Raw genomic sequence first — 18,426 nt, forward strand, 5'->3', positions numbered from 1 at the left:
AATAAGTTTATTTATTTATTTATGTTGGGTTCCATTGGGTCTTTATTGCTGCACGTGGACTTTCTGAAGTTGCGGTGAGCGGGGGCTACTCTTCATTGCGGCGTGCGGGCTTCTCATTGCGGTGGCTTCTCTTGTTGCGGAGCACGGGCTCTAGGTGCGCGGACTTCAGTAGTTGTGGCAGGCGCGCTAAGTAGTTGTGGCTCGTGGGCTATAGAACACAGGCTCAGTAGTTGTGGCGCATGGGCTTAGTAGCTCCGCGGCATGTGGGAATCTTCCCGGACCAGGGCTCGGACCCGTGTCCCCTGCATTGGCAGGCGAATTCTTAACCACTGTACCACCAGGGAGGCCCTACTTGCAATTTAAAAATGCCTTTATTTAGTGTATCATGGAAACGCATCTAAAAATTTAAAATCATAGAAATGCTGGGAATTCCCTGGTGGTCCAGTGGTTAGGATTCTGCGCTTCCACTGCAGGGGGCAGGGGCACAGTTTCGATCCCTGGTCGGGAACTAAGATCACACGAAATGCTGCTCGGCCAAAAAAAAAAAAAAAGGTTTAAAATCATAGGAATGCTTTAAAATAATTTAAATCTTTTTTTAAAAAGCATCCTTCCTTCGTTTCTTCATTTGTTCCTTCTTTCCTTCCTTCCTTCCTTCTTACAGATCAATGAAGTTGTCACTTTGTAACTTTATTTACAGACTAAGACTTCCAATAGCTGCAACATTAAACTCCCCAAATTGGGGCTCAGGTGGGGAAACTCCACACAGATGTTAATTGGAGGTAGAGTAAGGGTCGTACTTTTTAACAGATTTCATTCAAAAAAATTATAATTGTTTTAAACTTTGATTTCGTGAGCTTCTTCACCATTAGGGCTTAATTACAACAATGGTTTCTGCTTTGAACCGCGTCAATCTCAAAGTCATTTCAGAAAACTGCTGGAACTGAAAAAGCCTTAAGCAGTCGTGCAGGTCTTTAATTGTAAATTAGTTTTGACAGGACCACGATACAGAGTCCCGCTTGCCTCCAAAGTGATGCTGGCTGACAACCTCGCACTGCTCCAGGAGCAAAGGAACATGTGGAAGAAATTGTTCTTTTCCATTTCACAGCTTGTCATTTCCTCTGCGGGGCAGCCCCTGACCCCTCTGAGAGATCCTGACACCCATAAGGGAAGTGTTCCCACCGATGTAAAGGAAGTGGAGAAGCAGTTTAACGCTAAGAAAGAAGGGATAAGGGTGTGTCAAAAGGATCTGGAGCACAGAGAGATGAGATGGGCTTAAAACGTTTCCATCAGGTTAGAATCTTTGCTGTGTTGTTTCCTTTCAGGAGAGAAAACTGCAAAATAATTTAGAAGCGCTCGAAACATTATGGGCGGTTTTACGCTACCTTAAAAAAATTTTTTTTTAACTGGAAATGGCAATAAAAATGAATGTGTCACATGTGAGTGATCAAAAAAAGGGTCCGGGGCTTCCCCGGTGGCGCAGTGGTTGAGAATCCGCCTGCCGATGCAGGGGACACGGTTCGTGCCCCGGTCCGGGAGGATCCCACGTGCCGCGGAGCGGCTGGGCCCGTGAGCCATGGCCGCTGCGCCTGCGCGTCCGGAGCCTGTGCTCCGCAGCGGGAGGGGCCACAACAGTGAGAGGCCCGGGTACCGCAAAAAAAAAAAAAAAAAAAAAAAAAAGGGTCTGAGGGAAAAGTACAAATGTGCCGCTGCCCTGCTCCGATATGTTTCTAATTACAGAGTGTGTGTGGATTAGATCGACAACATCAGATTACAGCTTGTGTTTTCAGGACATTTTACACCCTTAACATTTTATTTGGTCTCATATATTCATCACAGTCGATTTTTCCTCTCTGCCGGTGCTATTAAACAGTGCAGTAAGGAACATCAAAAAGCAATGGGGTTGTGATATCGTTCAAACAGGTTTATCATTCTCCCAGTCTTTTGGCATAAGACATTTGAAAACCCCTCAAGTTATCAATATTTTTAGAGCTACTAACGAAGTCATTATTTTTTTTTTAAAGAACTTCCTTTTCTTTTTGAAACAATTGAAAATCTTTTTCGGTATACGCACTTTGCTGACCATGGTCTTTAGGGCAGGGGTAATAAATACTCTTTCCTCCACACACACATCATGGTGTGTGTGTGTGTGTGTGTGTGTGTGACTGTGTGTGATCCTTAATCTCTTGTGGCAAATATGTTAACAAACGCAAGTGTGCCTTGTATTTTCAGCAATCACTCCTAAACATGTACTGTCTATGAAAATAATTCCATTTTGCCTTGGCCAATCTCTCTCATTTAGTCTACCGATACTCAGTGCCTCAGTATTAGGACACATGTCCTTGCAAAATGATATTGCAGAAGTGGACAGAGGCAACTAATAATATCATAGTTCTTGACTGAACGTGAGACACTGAAATGGACCTAGCAGGTTAGGACAATTGGAGCATTTCTAAAAAGCTTTGGGAGCAGTGGTTTAGGAAGGAAGGGTTACTACAGACCTGTGACAAGACACACTTGTCTCTGGCCCCATTATTCAATCTGGACATTCCCAGAAGTACCCAGAGCTGAACACACGATCTGGATAAGTTGGAAATAAAGAACTGTAGGGATAAAATGTACTTGTACTGTGTTTTTACTAGCGCGAATTATGACGAAAGAAACCATGACCAACTGGGGAGAATTTGCTCCTTACACATGACAAAGTAGCAGCCGATCCGACATAGCTTTCCAATTGCTCCAGTTTATGATATTGATATTGGTTTTTTACTGCAGGCTCTTCCATTCTTTAAATTTTTTTTTACTGTAGTAATAACACTACGTGCGATCTGCCCTCTTAACAAATGTTTAAGCGTACGATACAGTTTCTGCAGTTGGATGTGATGCACAGTAGATCTCTCGAACTTATCTTACATCTTTGAGACTTTAGGCTCATTGATTAGCATATACCCATCCTCCCCCTCCCCCAACCCCTGGCATCACCATGCTACTCTGTGATTCCATGAGTTTGCCAATTTTAGATGCTTCATATACGTCGAACATGGATAGGCATTTATCCAAAGAGGACACACTATAGGTACTTTCTGCAAGTCTTTAGCAGGTAGCATTTCCTTTGGTTCAGTATTGTGTTCATCAAACTCCAAATGGGAATAAAAAATAAATGACATTGTGAGACCTCATGTGAATAAATGGGTTCCTTAGCTCTTTCTAAACATGAGGCTGGCTTTGAACACTTCAGTGGTCTGACTGATTTAGTTCTCTTTCTTATGAGCATGTGATTGACTTTGTTCAATGTGGAAATAATTGAAATTAAAATTGGCAGAAAGTGACAGTCTTTTTATCCACAATGATCCATTCATTCAGTCTAATTAGATGATCCATATGGAGTAAGAAACAGGAAATATAAATTAGAAAAATAGGCTTTTGGGTCAAACAGGTATTTCCTTTAGTATGAGATAGGAGGGAAATCAATGTTTTTTGGTATTAAACTCATTTTATTAGAAAAGTCAGTCTTGCTCTTGAATGTTGATACCTTGGCCATGAAGGATAGAAGGACTTGATGCTCTGTAGCACAGATACACGACACATTGTCTTTGAATATTTTACGTTACTAGAGGCCAGCAAGTGTGATCAACCTTTGTTTGCAAAGCCACAACTATTTTTTTGGTTAAGATTGTATTCTGTGACTTGTTAAATGAACACAGAACTGTTTCACTAGAATCTTGTGTTTAGAATTTTGTAGATTTAAAGTTGTAGTAAAAAAGATCCTGCAATATTTTCAACATGCATAGAAATAAGCATATACAAGGCATAATGCTAGTGTTAAAGACATTGGCTGCTGTAATGTTGTTAACAGACGTAGATTGTGAAAACATAATTCAGTGGAAAGCAATACAGAACCCTAACCCTCCCATACTATTAACCCTCTCTTTCCAAACAGATTCTCATTAGTTAGTTGATCTATATTCAGGCTGGTGTATTGCTTTTATCAGCAAGTGTGTCTTCTCCAGCATTGAAATATTAACACATGTGCACACAGACATATGCATATAAAACTTTCTAAGGTCAAATATTTAAAAAGTGTAAGCCTTTTCTTTTTTTCTTTTTTTTTTTTTTGCCGTATGCGGGCCTCTCACTGCTGTGGCCTCTCCCGTTGCGGAGCGCAGGCTCCGGACGCGCAGGCCCAGCGGCCACGGCTCACGGGCCCAGCCGCTCCACGGCACTTGGGATCTTCCCGGACCGGGGCACGAACCCGTGTCCCCTGCATCGGCAGGAGGACTCTCAACCACTGCGCCACCAGGGAAGCCCTGTAAGCCTTTTCTTAAAACATTCCAGCATTTTCTTCTTGAACCATAATTAATAGTATCTCCTTATACCTTCACCTAAACTTGTAATAAAACATCTTTTTTTTTTTCCTTTTTCAGACTTGCAGGAATCAGGCATCATGTGTATGAATAATTGCCATGAAATAAAGTTTTAACCAAGTGTGATGAACTAGTTGTTGGAGCAATCAGGGGTTCATCATCTTGATTTTTTGCCCATAATACATGTCATGCTGAATAAAACCAGTAGTTGTTGGATATGTACTTGGCAAATATTTTCTCTCAGTCTGCAGCTTGCCTTTTCATCTTCTTAACAGGGTATTTCGTAGAGTAAAGATTTTGACTTTTAATGAAGTCCAATTTATCAATCTCCTTTTATGGATCAGGCTTTGGTGTCAAGCCTAAAAACTCATTGCCTGAAGTTCCTGAATATTTTCTCCTGTTTTTGTTTTTTTTTTCCAAAAGCAAATCCATTTTGAATTATTTTTAACATAAGGAATGAAGTTTAGGTTAATTTTTATTTTATTTTACTATTATTATTTTTTGCCAGTTGCTCCAACACCATTTGTCAAAAAGGCTGTTTTTCCTCCGTTGACAAGGTTTTGCACCTTTCTTAAAAATCAGCCACTTAGCATATTATTCTAAACTTTTTTCTGGCTTCTCTATTCTCTTCCATTGACTTATGTGTCTGTCCCGACACCACACAGCTTTGATTACTGTAGCCATATATTCAAGCTGTATAATTCTTTTCATACATTGTTAGATTCAATTTGCTAATATTTTCTTGAGAATGTTCCAAGTTTCTGAGAGATATTGGTCTGTAGTTTTGTTCTTTAGTGAACTGTCTTTGTCTGGCTTTGGTGTCAGGATTGTTATAATGGTCTCATAAAATGAGTTAGGAAGTGTTTCTCCTGTGTTTTCTAGAGGAGATTGTGTAAAATTGGTCAATATACATGTTTTTCAAGCACCCATGAATCATTCACAAATATATCCTGGGCCAATAAAAGAAACCTCATAAAACTGAAAAGAATTGAAATCATACAAAATGTTTTCTGTAATCATAATAAAATCAAACCAGAAATAATTAACATAAAACCAAAAGGAAACTTTTAAAACCTTAGAAATTAAACACACTTTTAACTAATCAGTGGAGCAAAACAACTGAAGTCTCAAAAAAGTTTGAACTGAATGAAAATGAAAATGCAACATATCTATCCTGTCATTGAATTAGAAGTTCATTTGTTTGTAAATAGCATATAATTAGGTCATATTTGTTAGACCATTTACGTATAAGGTAACTATGGGTATGTTAGGACTAAGTCTGCCATTTTAGTATTTGTTTTCTCATTATTTCCTCTGTATTTCATTCCTCTGTTCCTCTTTACTTGCCTTCCTGTGCATTACTTGAACCCTCTTTAGGATTCCATCCTGATTTGATGATAATTTTTGAACAAATCTCTTATGTACTTTTCATAGTAGTTGCTCTGGATATGGCATTATACATATGTGATTTATCTCAGTTTCCTGGTGTCAATATTTTACACTTTGGGTCAAGTGTAGGTACTTTACTTCCATTTCAGTCCCTTTACCTTCCCTACTTTTAAATATCATTGTCTTGGGTAACACATTGTGTTATGGTTTTTGTTCCAGTCATCAAATGTGATTTTTAAAACCCATGAGGGTAAAAAGAGTGTATTATATATACCCATGTTTGATGCTTTTTCTGATTTTTTCCTTTTTATTCCCTTTCAGATGCTCCAAGATTTCTTCTTTTATAATTTCCTTTCTGTTTGAAGAACTTTCTTTAGCCATCATTTTAGGGAAGGTCTAGCAACAAATTCTTTTTGTTTCCTTTCATTTGAGAATGTATTTTGCCTTCATTCCTGAAGGATAATCACTGGATATAGAATTTGTAGTTGACACATTTTTCTTTCAGCAATTGGAAAATGTGCTGTTTTGGTCTGCGCGATTCAGCTTGTATATCTGGGGCACATCCACTGGACCCTGCTAGTGACGTCTAAGGGGACAGAAGGAGCTTCCCCAGGCCTGGCCACCTGCTGCCTTTAGGTGGGGGGAGTATCCAGCCTCAGGATGTTAAGAAACTTTCTGGTCTAGGAATGGATTGTGGTGGGATTCCCCTGCTGGTACCACTTGGCCACCTGTTTGTTGTCTCTTGGTGGGAGGAGGGCTGTTTCAAGCTGCAGGGAAGGAGAGGGCATCACCTGGGTGCTTATTTCAGTAGGTTCTGGTCTATCCTGCTCTCCAGTGCTGCTGGACTCACCTGATGCTGTTGGCTAAGGGTAGATAGGGTCCTACCTGGACCCCTATTTGCTGATAGGATGGAGTTGGAGATGCTGGTTCTGAATTACTTTCTTCTGTTGGGTGGGGTGGGAGGGAGCATGGGCTGCCCTGTCCTATATTGTTGCTCTAGTCCTGGGGTCTATAATCATCTCTCTGTCCTCTTTATATCTTTCAGAACTTTCTTTGGCTACATCCTACATTATTTCCAGGCTTTTTAGTTATACTTAGAGAGGAGAAGAAGGGAGAAACAAGTGTATACCATGTGGTCCCAACAGGAAGTCCCCTCAGTTTTTTGTTTTGTTTTGGGGGCACTACAGCATTTTAAAAGTTTCTTAGCATTTCATTTAGGGCTTGAGGAATAGGGAGGTAAAAAATGTTTTAATTGTGGCAAAATATAGCTAATGTGAAATTTACCATTTTAACCATTTTTAAATGTACCGTTCAGTGGCGCTATGTACATTAACTATGTTGTACACCCGTCACTTCCATCCATCTCCAGAATCTCTTCCTCTTCTCCAACTTAAACTCTCTAGCCATTAAACAATAACTTCCCATTTTACCCTTCTTCCTGTCCCTAGCAATCATCATTTCTACTTTCTGTGTCTCTGAATTTGACCGTTCTATTCTAGGTCCCTCATGTAAGTGGAACCAAACAATATTTGTCTTTCTGTGACTAGCAAACTTTACTCAGCATAATATCCTCAAGGAAGGAGGTAAAATTTGAATTGGTAAAATCTATTACTCATTGAAGTGTTTTAAAACAGTTTTAAGGAGAAGAGTTTAAAATTAGTAACTAACTTGGGACATGGAAATCTTTAAAGCCTGGTAATGTAGTATGAACTCAACAATGTTCGCTTTTACCATTATTTTCCTCAAGATATTACTATTCCTCTTCTCCCTAGGACGAATAGCTAAAAGTCAACAGTTAGGGGGTTGAGTCAGCGTCCTGTTTTTATTCCTTTTTGTGACAACTAGCCCTGATCTCTGTCTACCTATTGGAAATGCGCAAGAAAGAAATTGAAAGAGAATGCAGACCTGTGCACGTTTCATGGAGGAGCTAGAATGTGGATATAGGAGGCAGGGAGGCTTACATTCACACCCTGACTCTTACCCTTTAATGTCGTTTATCAGGTTCCTTAATCTGTGAACATTTGCTTCTTTACCTATAAAGGGGGGATAACAGGCGTTACTTGAGGATTAGTAGTTTATGTAGAGTGCAATGCATGCAGTAGGGGCTCACTAAATCACCTTTGTGTTATTGTAGTAGTTACTAGAATGAGAAAAATGCACTGGCTATGTCCATATCCTGCTTAATTTCAGTACTGGGCAATGATTCCCTCTATCCTTACCCGTAATTTTCTCTTAACAATAAGGACTTACTAGTGGGTAAAATAATTTATTATTCTAAGCAGCTTTGGATGTTCTAAGTTCAATGAAACTGTCAGTGATGATAACCAAGGAAAGCTCATGAGCAGCATATTAAAATTTCTGAATTCTTTCATTGTGCTTAAGATGGAGAGTTTAATATTTTTAAGGATAAGGGGAAAAGAAGCTAACTTTCATAAAAGGATGCAATCTTTTTAAGGATGGCAGAAATGGGTGATGTTTAAAAATTATTCTTGGGAAGAATAACCAAGTATATTCCTGCTCTTACATTACAATAATATTTTATTAGGCAAGGCGTGCATGTATGAATCTATTTTTAATCCTGAAAATGCAAAATATTCAGAGATCACTACTGGTTGATGTGATGGCAGAAATATTTACGGTTCTGTGCTGGCTATAAAGGTAAACAGAATAACTTGAATTAAATAAGTAACATGTAAATCTGTTTTAATAGCTGAAAAATACTGCATAAAATATAATGGATTATCATGAATCAACTAACTATTGATATTCATAAGTGGTACCGAAGTGCCACATGGGTTGAGGGTCTATGTGGACAGATTATGCCTTAGAGGTTTGGGCAGAAGTGAAATTGGGAATAGTTGTGTTGCATTCCTGATGTCACTAATATTAAAACATCCCCCAATATGAAACCATTAAGCTTCTTAACACTTCTAAGAAACCAGTTCATAAAATAGTAGGAGCCCTTTACCTGTTACTAAATATTTGAGGCTTTAGAGGGACTAATCCTGGCCAAACCTAAAATCCAATTCTGTGGTACTTGCCATTTGTCAAGAGTTTCATTTTTGAAGATCAATTTGTTCATTTCTGCTTCCCATGAAGAAAAGATAGAATTTGTTCCTTGACATTATGACCAACATTTATCTATTTATGTTGGCAGCATCCAAGAAGTTACTGTTTATAGGTACAAACTATGCTGCTAGCAGAGAATGTTATCGTCATTACCTGCATTTATGTAATTTCTAGTTCATTCACTGTTGATATCCTCAAATAGAGATTTGACCCTTATTTTGAAAGTGCTTAAAACATTTTTACTTTCTTAACTAGAAACTAGATATAAACAACCAGATTTCGAAAATTTGTAGCATCTGTTTCTGCCATAGATAAACAATGCTGAGACTTTGGTCTGTGGTTGCAGCCATGGTCATGGCAACGTGTCGCTGAGAATTCGTACTTTGCTATTTATTTTGGCCTTTAAACTATTCATTTGTACTGTGAACTAGATCATGTGCTTCTAACTGTCAGTAAGCTGAATGCATTTCAAGTCAATTTACTAAAATAGTTACTGTTAAGTGGTATATTTGGACAGAGTTGACGCCTTTGACATTTTCTACAATGGCAAAAATTACTGTATTTAAGGGAATGATTTATGAATGTTGGGTGTCTACAGAGCTTCCACTTGATTATGGTTTTTACTTTAGCTGCTGAAACTCTTTCCACAAACTGCTGAAAGGGCAGCTAATTAGTGCTGCGTGATCAGATATTTAACACAGATAAACAGCACATAGAAATGCACAAAAACATAATATCAATCGAAAACCTATGATCTTCTTGTTGGTCTTTAGCATTTTCTTTGTGTAACAAGAGGAGAGTAGTTGAGATCACAGCAGAGACAGGGAAAATAAAGAAAGAGAGAGTAAGATTGATAGTATAGAACTGCCTTTATGAAACACACATTATTTGGTATAAATAAGGAAAGCAACTTGCAATGATTGAAAAGTATTTTGAATTGTGAGTTGTCTTCTAGATTGCTGGCTTCTATTAAAAACTTCTTAAAATAATAGATAGCTTTAATTCTTCAAGCAAAAGAAAAATTATATCATGTCAGATTTTCCATGTTTATTATATAGATGTGGTTTGACTATGGGAAAAAAAGAGAGCAAAATCTCTTGTATTGCAAGTTTTAAATGTACCAGGCTAAGGTTTACTTAATTAGAACCTCCAGGCAATAAAGGAGCCCTTTTTAAAATTCTGTGATTCTTAATATGCTAAATAATGCAAAGCTTCGACTCTTCAAGCATGAGACACACATCTGGCAGTTTAACATTTAAATTACAGGGGGAAAAAATTCCTCACTTCAGTAGTAATTTTCTCAAGGAAAAGAATAGGAAATGTATTACAACTACATTTGATTTCTTTTTAGATTTCCATCCTGTCTAATTGCAGACATTTTTCTAGGTTTTCTGTATTTGTATTATTTACACATATTTTCTGTACATTTTACTAATCTTTAATTTGAGATGCTCTTCCCTACGAGAGCTCTTGAAAAACTGTGGTGTATTTTACTTAGCAGATTGTTTTGAGAAATCCATCTGATCTCTAAGAACAAAGACAGTGGTTTAGAAAATTAAGGGAAAATAAAATTTCAGAGACCCACGAAAATATTCCTAACAAAAAGGCAACGTTTTCCAGTTAGTTCCACTTTCAGGCTTTAATATTTTTCAGTATTAATGTTTTCTCTGTTTTGTCATTTTCTGGCTGTTCTTCATGCAAAAGTTACTGTAAGCAGTATTCTTTCTTTGCATTTCTCCAAAGGACAGTGTCAGATCCTTGATTAATTTTACAAGGGTCATTTGGAAAAACCATTGAAAATATGCCAAGTAAAAAAGATTAGCACAACACAGGGAAAACACACTTTTATAAACATGTGCATTTATATATAGGAAGGGTACTGAAACATCATACAGTTTTGACAAGTGTTTTCCTTGTGCACCTCATGTATTATTAAAAATATGACTGTTCCATTTATTTTTTTCTGGGTGGTCCCAGCTGACACATTCCAAAGGCATCATCAGGTTACTGTTATTTGTAAATATTTCATCTTTTTCTCAATATAAGATGATCTGATAATTAAACTGAGTAGGGGTTCCATAAAATAAAGTGGACTTTCAAAGTAATTAACCCATATTTGTATTTACTAACACATAAACATGGGTGCTAGTTAACCTGTGACCAATTTATGTATCCATTCCTACTTTTAATTAAAAAATAAACAACACTGCAACTTCCAGTTTTAACAATGGCAGAGTAGCTGGTACCAGACTAGCTCTTCTTTTACGATCAGCCATTAAACTGGAGAGAAAATATGAAGCATGTTAATGTTTCAATTGTCATGGAGCATTGGCCATCAGGAAGCACAAGACTTGCTGATCCCAGAGAGAAGGGAAACTTCTGAGGAAAACCCTGGTTGTCTACCTGGGCAAAAATTCTGACTCTAAAGCAGTGAAGCAAAATCCAAGCCGAGAAAGTCCCACTGAGCTGAGACAAAGTTTGGCATTCAGGGCTGCTGAAGCAGCTAAAATCTGCAGATGACAAAGAGCAGGGAGCTGTGCAGAGAGGAACGCAGGACTCAGTATAGGGACCACTCCGCAGCCATGAGTCCTTAGCTGAGGGTAACGCTGTACGTGACCACAGTGAGAATAACTGAGGCTTTGCTAAGTGACGACTGTGGACCTGAGAGAAGAACAGAGATAACTAGAGTTGGAACAGAGGTAGCATTCAAGTCAAGAGAGTCATGTTAATACCTCATTTTCAATGTGACAGCAAACTGAGATGCCCAAAGTCTGCATATTAGGAATAAAGACCATGCTCTAGAGAGGCTTATTTTAAGCCTAAAACAAAGCTCTGACAGTAATGGTAGAGGAGTTAGAGACCTGAAGTTGAGTTCTGGTAAGTTAGAGTCGCTTGGAAACTCTTAGTTTTTCACAGAAATGCTAAAACACAATGTAAATTTAGGGACTTCCCTGGTGGCACGGTGGTTGAGAGAATCCTCCTGCCAATGCAGGGGACACAGGTTCGAGCCCCGGTCCGGGAAGATCCCACATGCTGCGGAGCAACTAAGCCCGTGTGCCACAACTACTGAGCTTGCACTCTAGAGCCCACGAGACACAACTACTGAGACTGTGAACCACAACTACCAAGCCTCTGCTCTAGAGTCTGTGCGCCACAACTACTGAAGCCCACGCACCCTAGAGCCCGTGTGCCCCAACTACTGAAGACCACATGCCTACAGCCTGTGCTCTGCAACAAGAGAAGCCACTGCGATGAGAAGCCCGCGCACCTCAACGACGAGTAGCCCCCGCTCACTGCAACTGGAGAAAGCCTGCACACAGCAACGAAGACCCAACGCAGCAAAAAAAAAAAAGAAAGAAAGAAAAAATGTAAATTTAAGCCTACGCAAGTTTAATAAAATTAGCCAGTAATTGAACTGTGTACTAGGAAAACAATATGAACACCTTTCCAAGGAAGATAACAGACTCCAGAGTCTTCTACAGTTCTACAGTGTCCATTATTCAATCTATAATTATTAGACATGCAAAGAAACAGGAGAATATAAACCTTAGACAGGGAAAATAGTGAATAAAAATAACTGTAAGATGATTCAGATATTAAATGTAGCAGGAAAAACCATTACAGCATCCATTATAAACATGTTCATAAATTTTTAAAAAACACTTTCAAATGATTAAAGGATAGTATCAGGTCATCTCAGCAGAGACATGGACACTATAAAAAATGTAACCAAATGGAAGTTTCAGAACTGAAAAATCCAAGAATCAAAAGAAATTAATGAATTTGAAATACAGAAAAGAAAAAGCTGGGAGAAAAACGAAGAGAGACTCAGAGACCCATGGGGCTATATCACATAGTTTTACATACATACAATGGGAATCTTAGGTAAGAAAAGAGGGTCATAAAATGGAAGAAAATATGTATTAAAAAAGTAATGATTGGAAATCCCCCAAATTTGATGGAATATATTGACTCATAGATTGAATAAGGGAACCCCAAAATAATAAATACAAGGGAAGCTACATTTAAAAATATCATAATGAAACTGCTAAACACCAAAGTTAAAGCGAAAATCTTGAAAGTAGACAGAAGGAAAAAAAAACCACATTACAAAAAGGGGAACAGTGATCTGAAAAATGATGGACATTATCATCTGAAACAATGGAGAACCCGAAGTCAATGCAATGACATATTTAAAAAGCTAAAAAATGTCAATTCAGAAATCTGTATCTAGCAAAAAATCCTTCATGAATTGAGGTTGATATAAAGACATTTTCAGATGAAGCAAAAGTAAAAGACTTTTTTTTCAGCAAACCGGCACTATAAAAAACTTAGAGAGCGTTCATGAGGCTGGCTGGGGCATCTTTAGGGAGGAAAAGTTTTCCAACTCATGCAGACATGGAGACCATGTCCTCAACATTTTACACGCTGGAAAACTCATTTAAAAACATACACAAAGGCAATTCCGAAGGGCTGAGGATGGTAGCCTTTAATCCCTAGAGGGAGAGAAGAGGACAGGCAGCAAGGCTGTGGCTGCTCATGGTATATGATACATGTATACTTGTTCAAAATCGATTTTGGGTCAACATCTTGGTCAAAGCTGTGGCTCTATTAAGGTACTCCAATCGCTAGCAGCTTCTGGGTCAGGGTATTTGTCACAAGATGCTGGGGATAGGCCCTAGCAAATGGGCTCATTGAAGTAAGAGGTCAAGCCAATGGATTGAGAGTCATAAAGGTAAAGATATACCTGCTTATGTACTATCTTTCTTTGTTTATAATTTAAGAAACATTTGTTGAGGAGGCATTCCATTTCAGGCACTGTGCTGGACATAATAGGAGAAACAAAGATGAACAAAACACATTATCTGCAAGGAGTTTTTGAGCTAGAGCAGTAGTTCTCAGTTGGGGATGTTTTGCCCCCCAAAGGACATTTGGTAATGTCTGGAGACATTTTTCATTGTCTCCAAGTAGGGGAGGGCTGGGGAGGTAAAGAGTGCCTTTGGCATCTAGTAGGTAGAGGCCAGAGATGCAGCTAAACATCCTACAAAACACTGGACAGCCCCCCACACAAAGAGTTAACCAATCTAAAATGTCGCTCATGCTGAAGTTGAGAAACCCTGATATAAAACAAGTCATGCAAAAGATGATAAAGGTAGCTCAGGTGAGAAGTGCTGGGTACACGCAGATGACAGAACTGTCTAGTCTCAAGGTTTTATAACGGAATACTGGTGTGAGGCACAGAGAAATTTCTTTGAAAACTTGATCACAGAAACATAGCTGAGGATAGAGAATCCTACCCGGATGAGGATAGGGAAGCAGATCAGACACAGCTGCTGCTTGTAAATTGCATCCCCTTGGTGTGGCCAATGGTAAAGTTCTACTTGAAGTTCATGCATTGACTGAATTAAAACTGGGAGCATAGAACAACTTAGAGCCTCCAGAGAATTCTTTCTTTTACCCCCATTTGTCAGGCTTTATATAAACTCTGAGATTTCAGCAGTGTAAGCTTACATATCCTCTGAAGTACAAATCTATAATATTTTTTTCCACCTTTTGTTTTTAACCCTAGGAAGCGTTTCTAATAAAATTGGTCCCTGCCCTATGGACTGTGATCTCAATCTCTCAAAAGAAGACCATGGATTACACAATTAGGTAAGATGAAGGCTGTAGAAGTTGGCTTTGACCATGAAAACGACGGTTCTGATTATTAACTATGATTTCTTATAATATATTTCCAGGTAGAAAGTAATTTGGTCGTCAAAGCAGGTTTTGAAGTGCAGGGCATACTAAAACAGCTGACGTTTGTGAAATCAGTAATGCTAATAATTTTTTTATTACATCCGAATCAGACTTCTTTAAGCTGTTGGAGACTTAGTTAAATTAACCAGTCTACAAGACTCTTTCCATCTTGGGCAGGGTGATTAGAAAATGTGCTGATTGTACTGTATTTATTTGGCATGATCACGGCTGCCATGAAATCTATCCAGAAACTATCCTGATGAATTTATATAAATTACATAGCCTGGGTTTCCAAACGGTGGTTAAATTAATTTTACTGGTGTTACTGGATCCCGTTTTTTGATATTTAACCATTTCCAAAATCTTTATCTATATAGACCAAATGACTTCGAGTTTTAAGTATTCAGAAAATTTAGCCTGGCAAGAAAATCAAAGTAAAAGGATTTCTCTCCAACCTTGCCCTTTCTCATACAAATTATCTGAATTATTATCTTTATTCTCCAGTATGCTGACTAAATTAATACAGGTCTATAGAGCCAACTTTCATGCCATTCTCTAAAGACTGATTTTAAAGTAAACTTTGTTTCCATCTCTAAATAGTGGACAACCATCTAATCAAATAAATGTGTTTTTAATGTCTAGATGACTACTTACCAGCATTAACAGTTATAGTTGCTTCTGTATTGCAGAAGAAGAAAGCTTAGAAATCAAAAGTTTAGTGAAATTTGTAACAGTGAAAGATAACATTCACTGAGTGCTAGGAAATTTCTAGATGCCAGAAAATGTTCTCAGGTCCTCCACATCAAATGACTATCTTATTCTCACAACAGACTAATGGGATAGATACTGCTATTGACATATTTTCTATATTTAGCAGGTAAGAAAAATAAGGCATGAGAGATGGAGCAATTAGCCAAAAAAATATTGTTAACAAGTGTATAGCTGGGCTTTGAACCAGTCTGTTTTCTAGAATCCATATTTGTATCCATCATGAAATAATACTTCAAGAAGTCGTTTATTTCTTTGTCCTTTCAGCCAGGTGTATGTTTTCTACTTCTTGGGTCTTATAACCTTAATTTAAGGGATAGGCTATGGAAACCAAGGACAATTTGCTACGAAGGAAAAAAGCTTAACATCCTTTATGCATATTATGTATTAAGCACTTTTATGTATACTTTTGGGGAGGCTAAAGGAAGGATACGTCTTTGAGACTTCTAGGATATTATTGTGGATCTAATAGTAGCACTTTAAATATTTTTGTAAAATGTTCATGTCATTCGTTGATCATAAATTTTGAGATTAGAAGAAAGACTAAAGTAAGATGAGAAAGAATACAGTCACTCAGAAAACCTAAAATTCTTCCCTATATTTTCTGAGTTTACCTTTCAATTCAGGGGTTCTCGTAAATTGCTAGTCAGTTGTTTGGAGGAGTAAAAGCTCTTCCCTGGCGATCAGGCACTTTGGGAAGGTGTCTTGACTCTGAACGGCTTTAGGAAGCAGCTTTGTGCCTGCTGGTAATACGTCTTTGTAACATCATTGCTGTGGGAAGACAGAGCCAGAAATACACCCAAGTTGCAAGTGACTGAGTACAAGGGAGGTTATACCATCTACTGAATCTAAATCTGAGACCCTCTATGCCAATTTAAGTGTGTTCTTTCTCCCCCTCACCTTCTCATAGTAATAGGAATTAATTTGAATCTTCACCTGATATTAAAGACTCTGACTCAGGCAATTGATAGGGTAGCTGTGGGAAAACTGAGGTTAATATTGAACTTCACATGTGAAGCATTCATTTTTCAAATAACACGGAGCCAGAAAACAATCAAAATGTGTGGTCCAAAGTGGTCAGAAATGTTCGTTGTCATCCAGAGGGCAGAAACGGAAACCCAAGAGGTTGGTTACCCGAGAGGACTCTGGGTAAATCCTGAACTACCAAGCCAGGAAGGAACACCTTGCTTCTCCCTGGATGCTGCTCATAGAAAGCGGGTCCCGAAAAACTCTCTGCAACACACATCAGAAATGAAGGAAAGAAAGAGGAAATCGTATTCTTGCTGGATGCTCTCAGGTTTTAGGCTGGATTTGACTTGGAGCTAATGGGTTTTTCGTTTTTAGAGGGTGGTGACAACACTGATGGAACTGAACGTGATGTCATATTTATTTGCTTTGTTTCAGATGCACCTGGTGTTTGATGTTGTTATCGATGACTTGCAGTTCTGTGATCCTATTAACACAAGCCTCTTAGCACCGTACATCCGCCCCAAACTGTCCTCCCCTGCCTTCTTAAAAAACGGTGCTGCTCACTTCTGATCTTCCCAGGGCAGTTCAAAAGCATTCATAATCCTCAGGATTCAGCTCTTTATTCGCTATTTCCTCTCTTTTGATGACACAATCCTCTTGCTCTTCATCTGGCCAGATGGGGCAGATCAACAGTGCAACCCAGAGCTCTGCACAAAGACCCTGTAAAAAGTTTGGGGAAAAAATGCCGCTGCTAAGTGGAGCTTAATTGTGCCGGAGCCACAGTGCTTTTCCACTGCACTGGTGCCACTGACCTGTGAACTGCAAGCTCTCTTCCTCTGCACAAAGACTTACCTTCTCATCGGTGCCGTCATCATCACCCTTCTTCATTAACCAAATGGTCCATGGAAGGAATTATCGCTAAGGGGTAAAAACCTCTAAACGACAAGGTAGGAACCCTGGGCTTTGCTTTCTATCATATAACACAATTAAATGGGTCTTTCATTTCATGAGCTGGGCAACTTTTTTTTTTTTTTTTAAGCAATTTATTTTTGGCTGCGTTGGGTCTTCGTTGCGTGCGGGCTTTCTCTATTTGTGGCGAGCGGGGGCAACTTTGAGACTTAATATCTTGTCTGAATATCTTAATATTATCTTAATATCTTAATATTAAGAAATTAATATCTTAAGACTTAAGTCTTCCTATAGTATTTTCTACTAGGCAGCTTCTTAGAAATGCTGTAATAAATGCACAATAAAGGATGTTGAATGTTCCCTCGATCACCCACGCTATATATTGCACTGTACCAGATGCTACTTATATCCTTAATATCCTAAAGCATGTTAAGTTCTATCCTTTCCATCCCCAGAAAGAATTTTATCGCTATTATATCACTTTGTCTTCATAAAAAATCCTGCGATCTATGCAAGACAAATATTATCTCCATTTTTCAGATTAAAATACTCAAATTCATGGACTTTAAATAATTTAAGTTTCCAAAGTAGCGAGAAGACTCAAATGAGAGTCTTCTGACCATCACTTGTTGACCCTGTTGACTACAACACAATACACTTTAGTTTCTGAAAATCCTTTAAAACACTTCTTGGCTCTCGTTTTGTGTTGTGTTTGAAAGAGTGCATGTGTATTGCTTCCTCATTGATGCTGTATGTGAACGGCCATCCTCACACACCAGATTTTTAGCTCATGAACTTGAAAATCATATTCTGAATTCTAGCAATTGATATTTACATATTTGCTGGTGGTTTCTGCGATTGGTCAGACTCTGAGTAGCCATACAGATAATATGTGAAACATGCCATTCCAGAACAAATTTGCACCACCAATTTCTCTTTTAAAGTATAGATATTTATCTCTCTAAAGACAATGCTGTTGGAAGACTTTATTATTATTATTATTTTTAATAACGATGTTCTTTGGCTTCAGGGACTTAAAGTTGTAATGGGCCAGAGGATCTATTTTCTGTCTTTAAATGTTGATGATATCCTATTTAAAGTATTAGTTGTTACGCATAGATTCAAGGTAAGAGTTTGTGCTTGGTCGATTGTTCAGATGGTTACGAATGTATTCATGTGAACATTCATTCAGGCTCACACAGTCCGGTCCTCACTCACCTGG

The 18,426-nt window shown here is 38.3% G+C and overlaps 1 protein-coding gene across 1 annotated transcript in view; it reads left to right on the forward strand.

Moving 5' to 3' along the window:
* LOC131764249 (uncharacterized) overlaps nt 1-18,426 on the forward strand; it is a 191,689-nt gene that overhangs the window by 98,251 nt on the left and 75,012 nt on the right. Inside the window, 3 exon segments of the mRNA XM_067043222.1 lie at nt 14,389-14,462; nt 14,558-14,632; nt 16,671-16,804. Coding sequence (XP_066899323.1) covers nt 14,389-14,462; nt 14,558-14,632; nt 16,671-16,804 — 283 coding nt within the window.

Source organism: Kogia breviceps, chromosome 10 (assembly GCF_026419965.1).
Source record: "Kogia breviceps isolate mKogBre1 chromosome 10, mKogBre1 haplotype 1, whole genome shotgun sequence".
NCBI classification, from domain to species: domain Eukaryota; kingdom Metazoa; phylum Chordata; class Mammalia; order Artiodactyla; family Physeteridae; genus Kogia; species Kogia breviceps.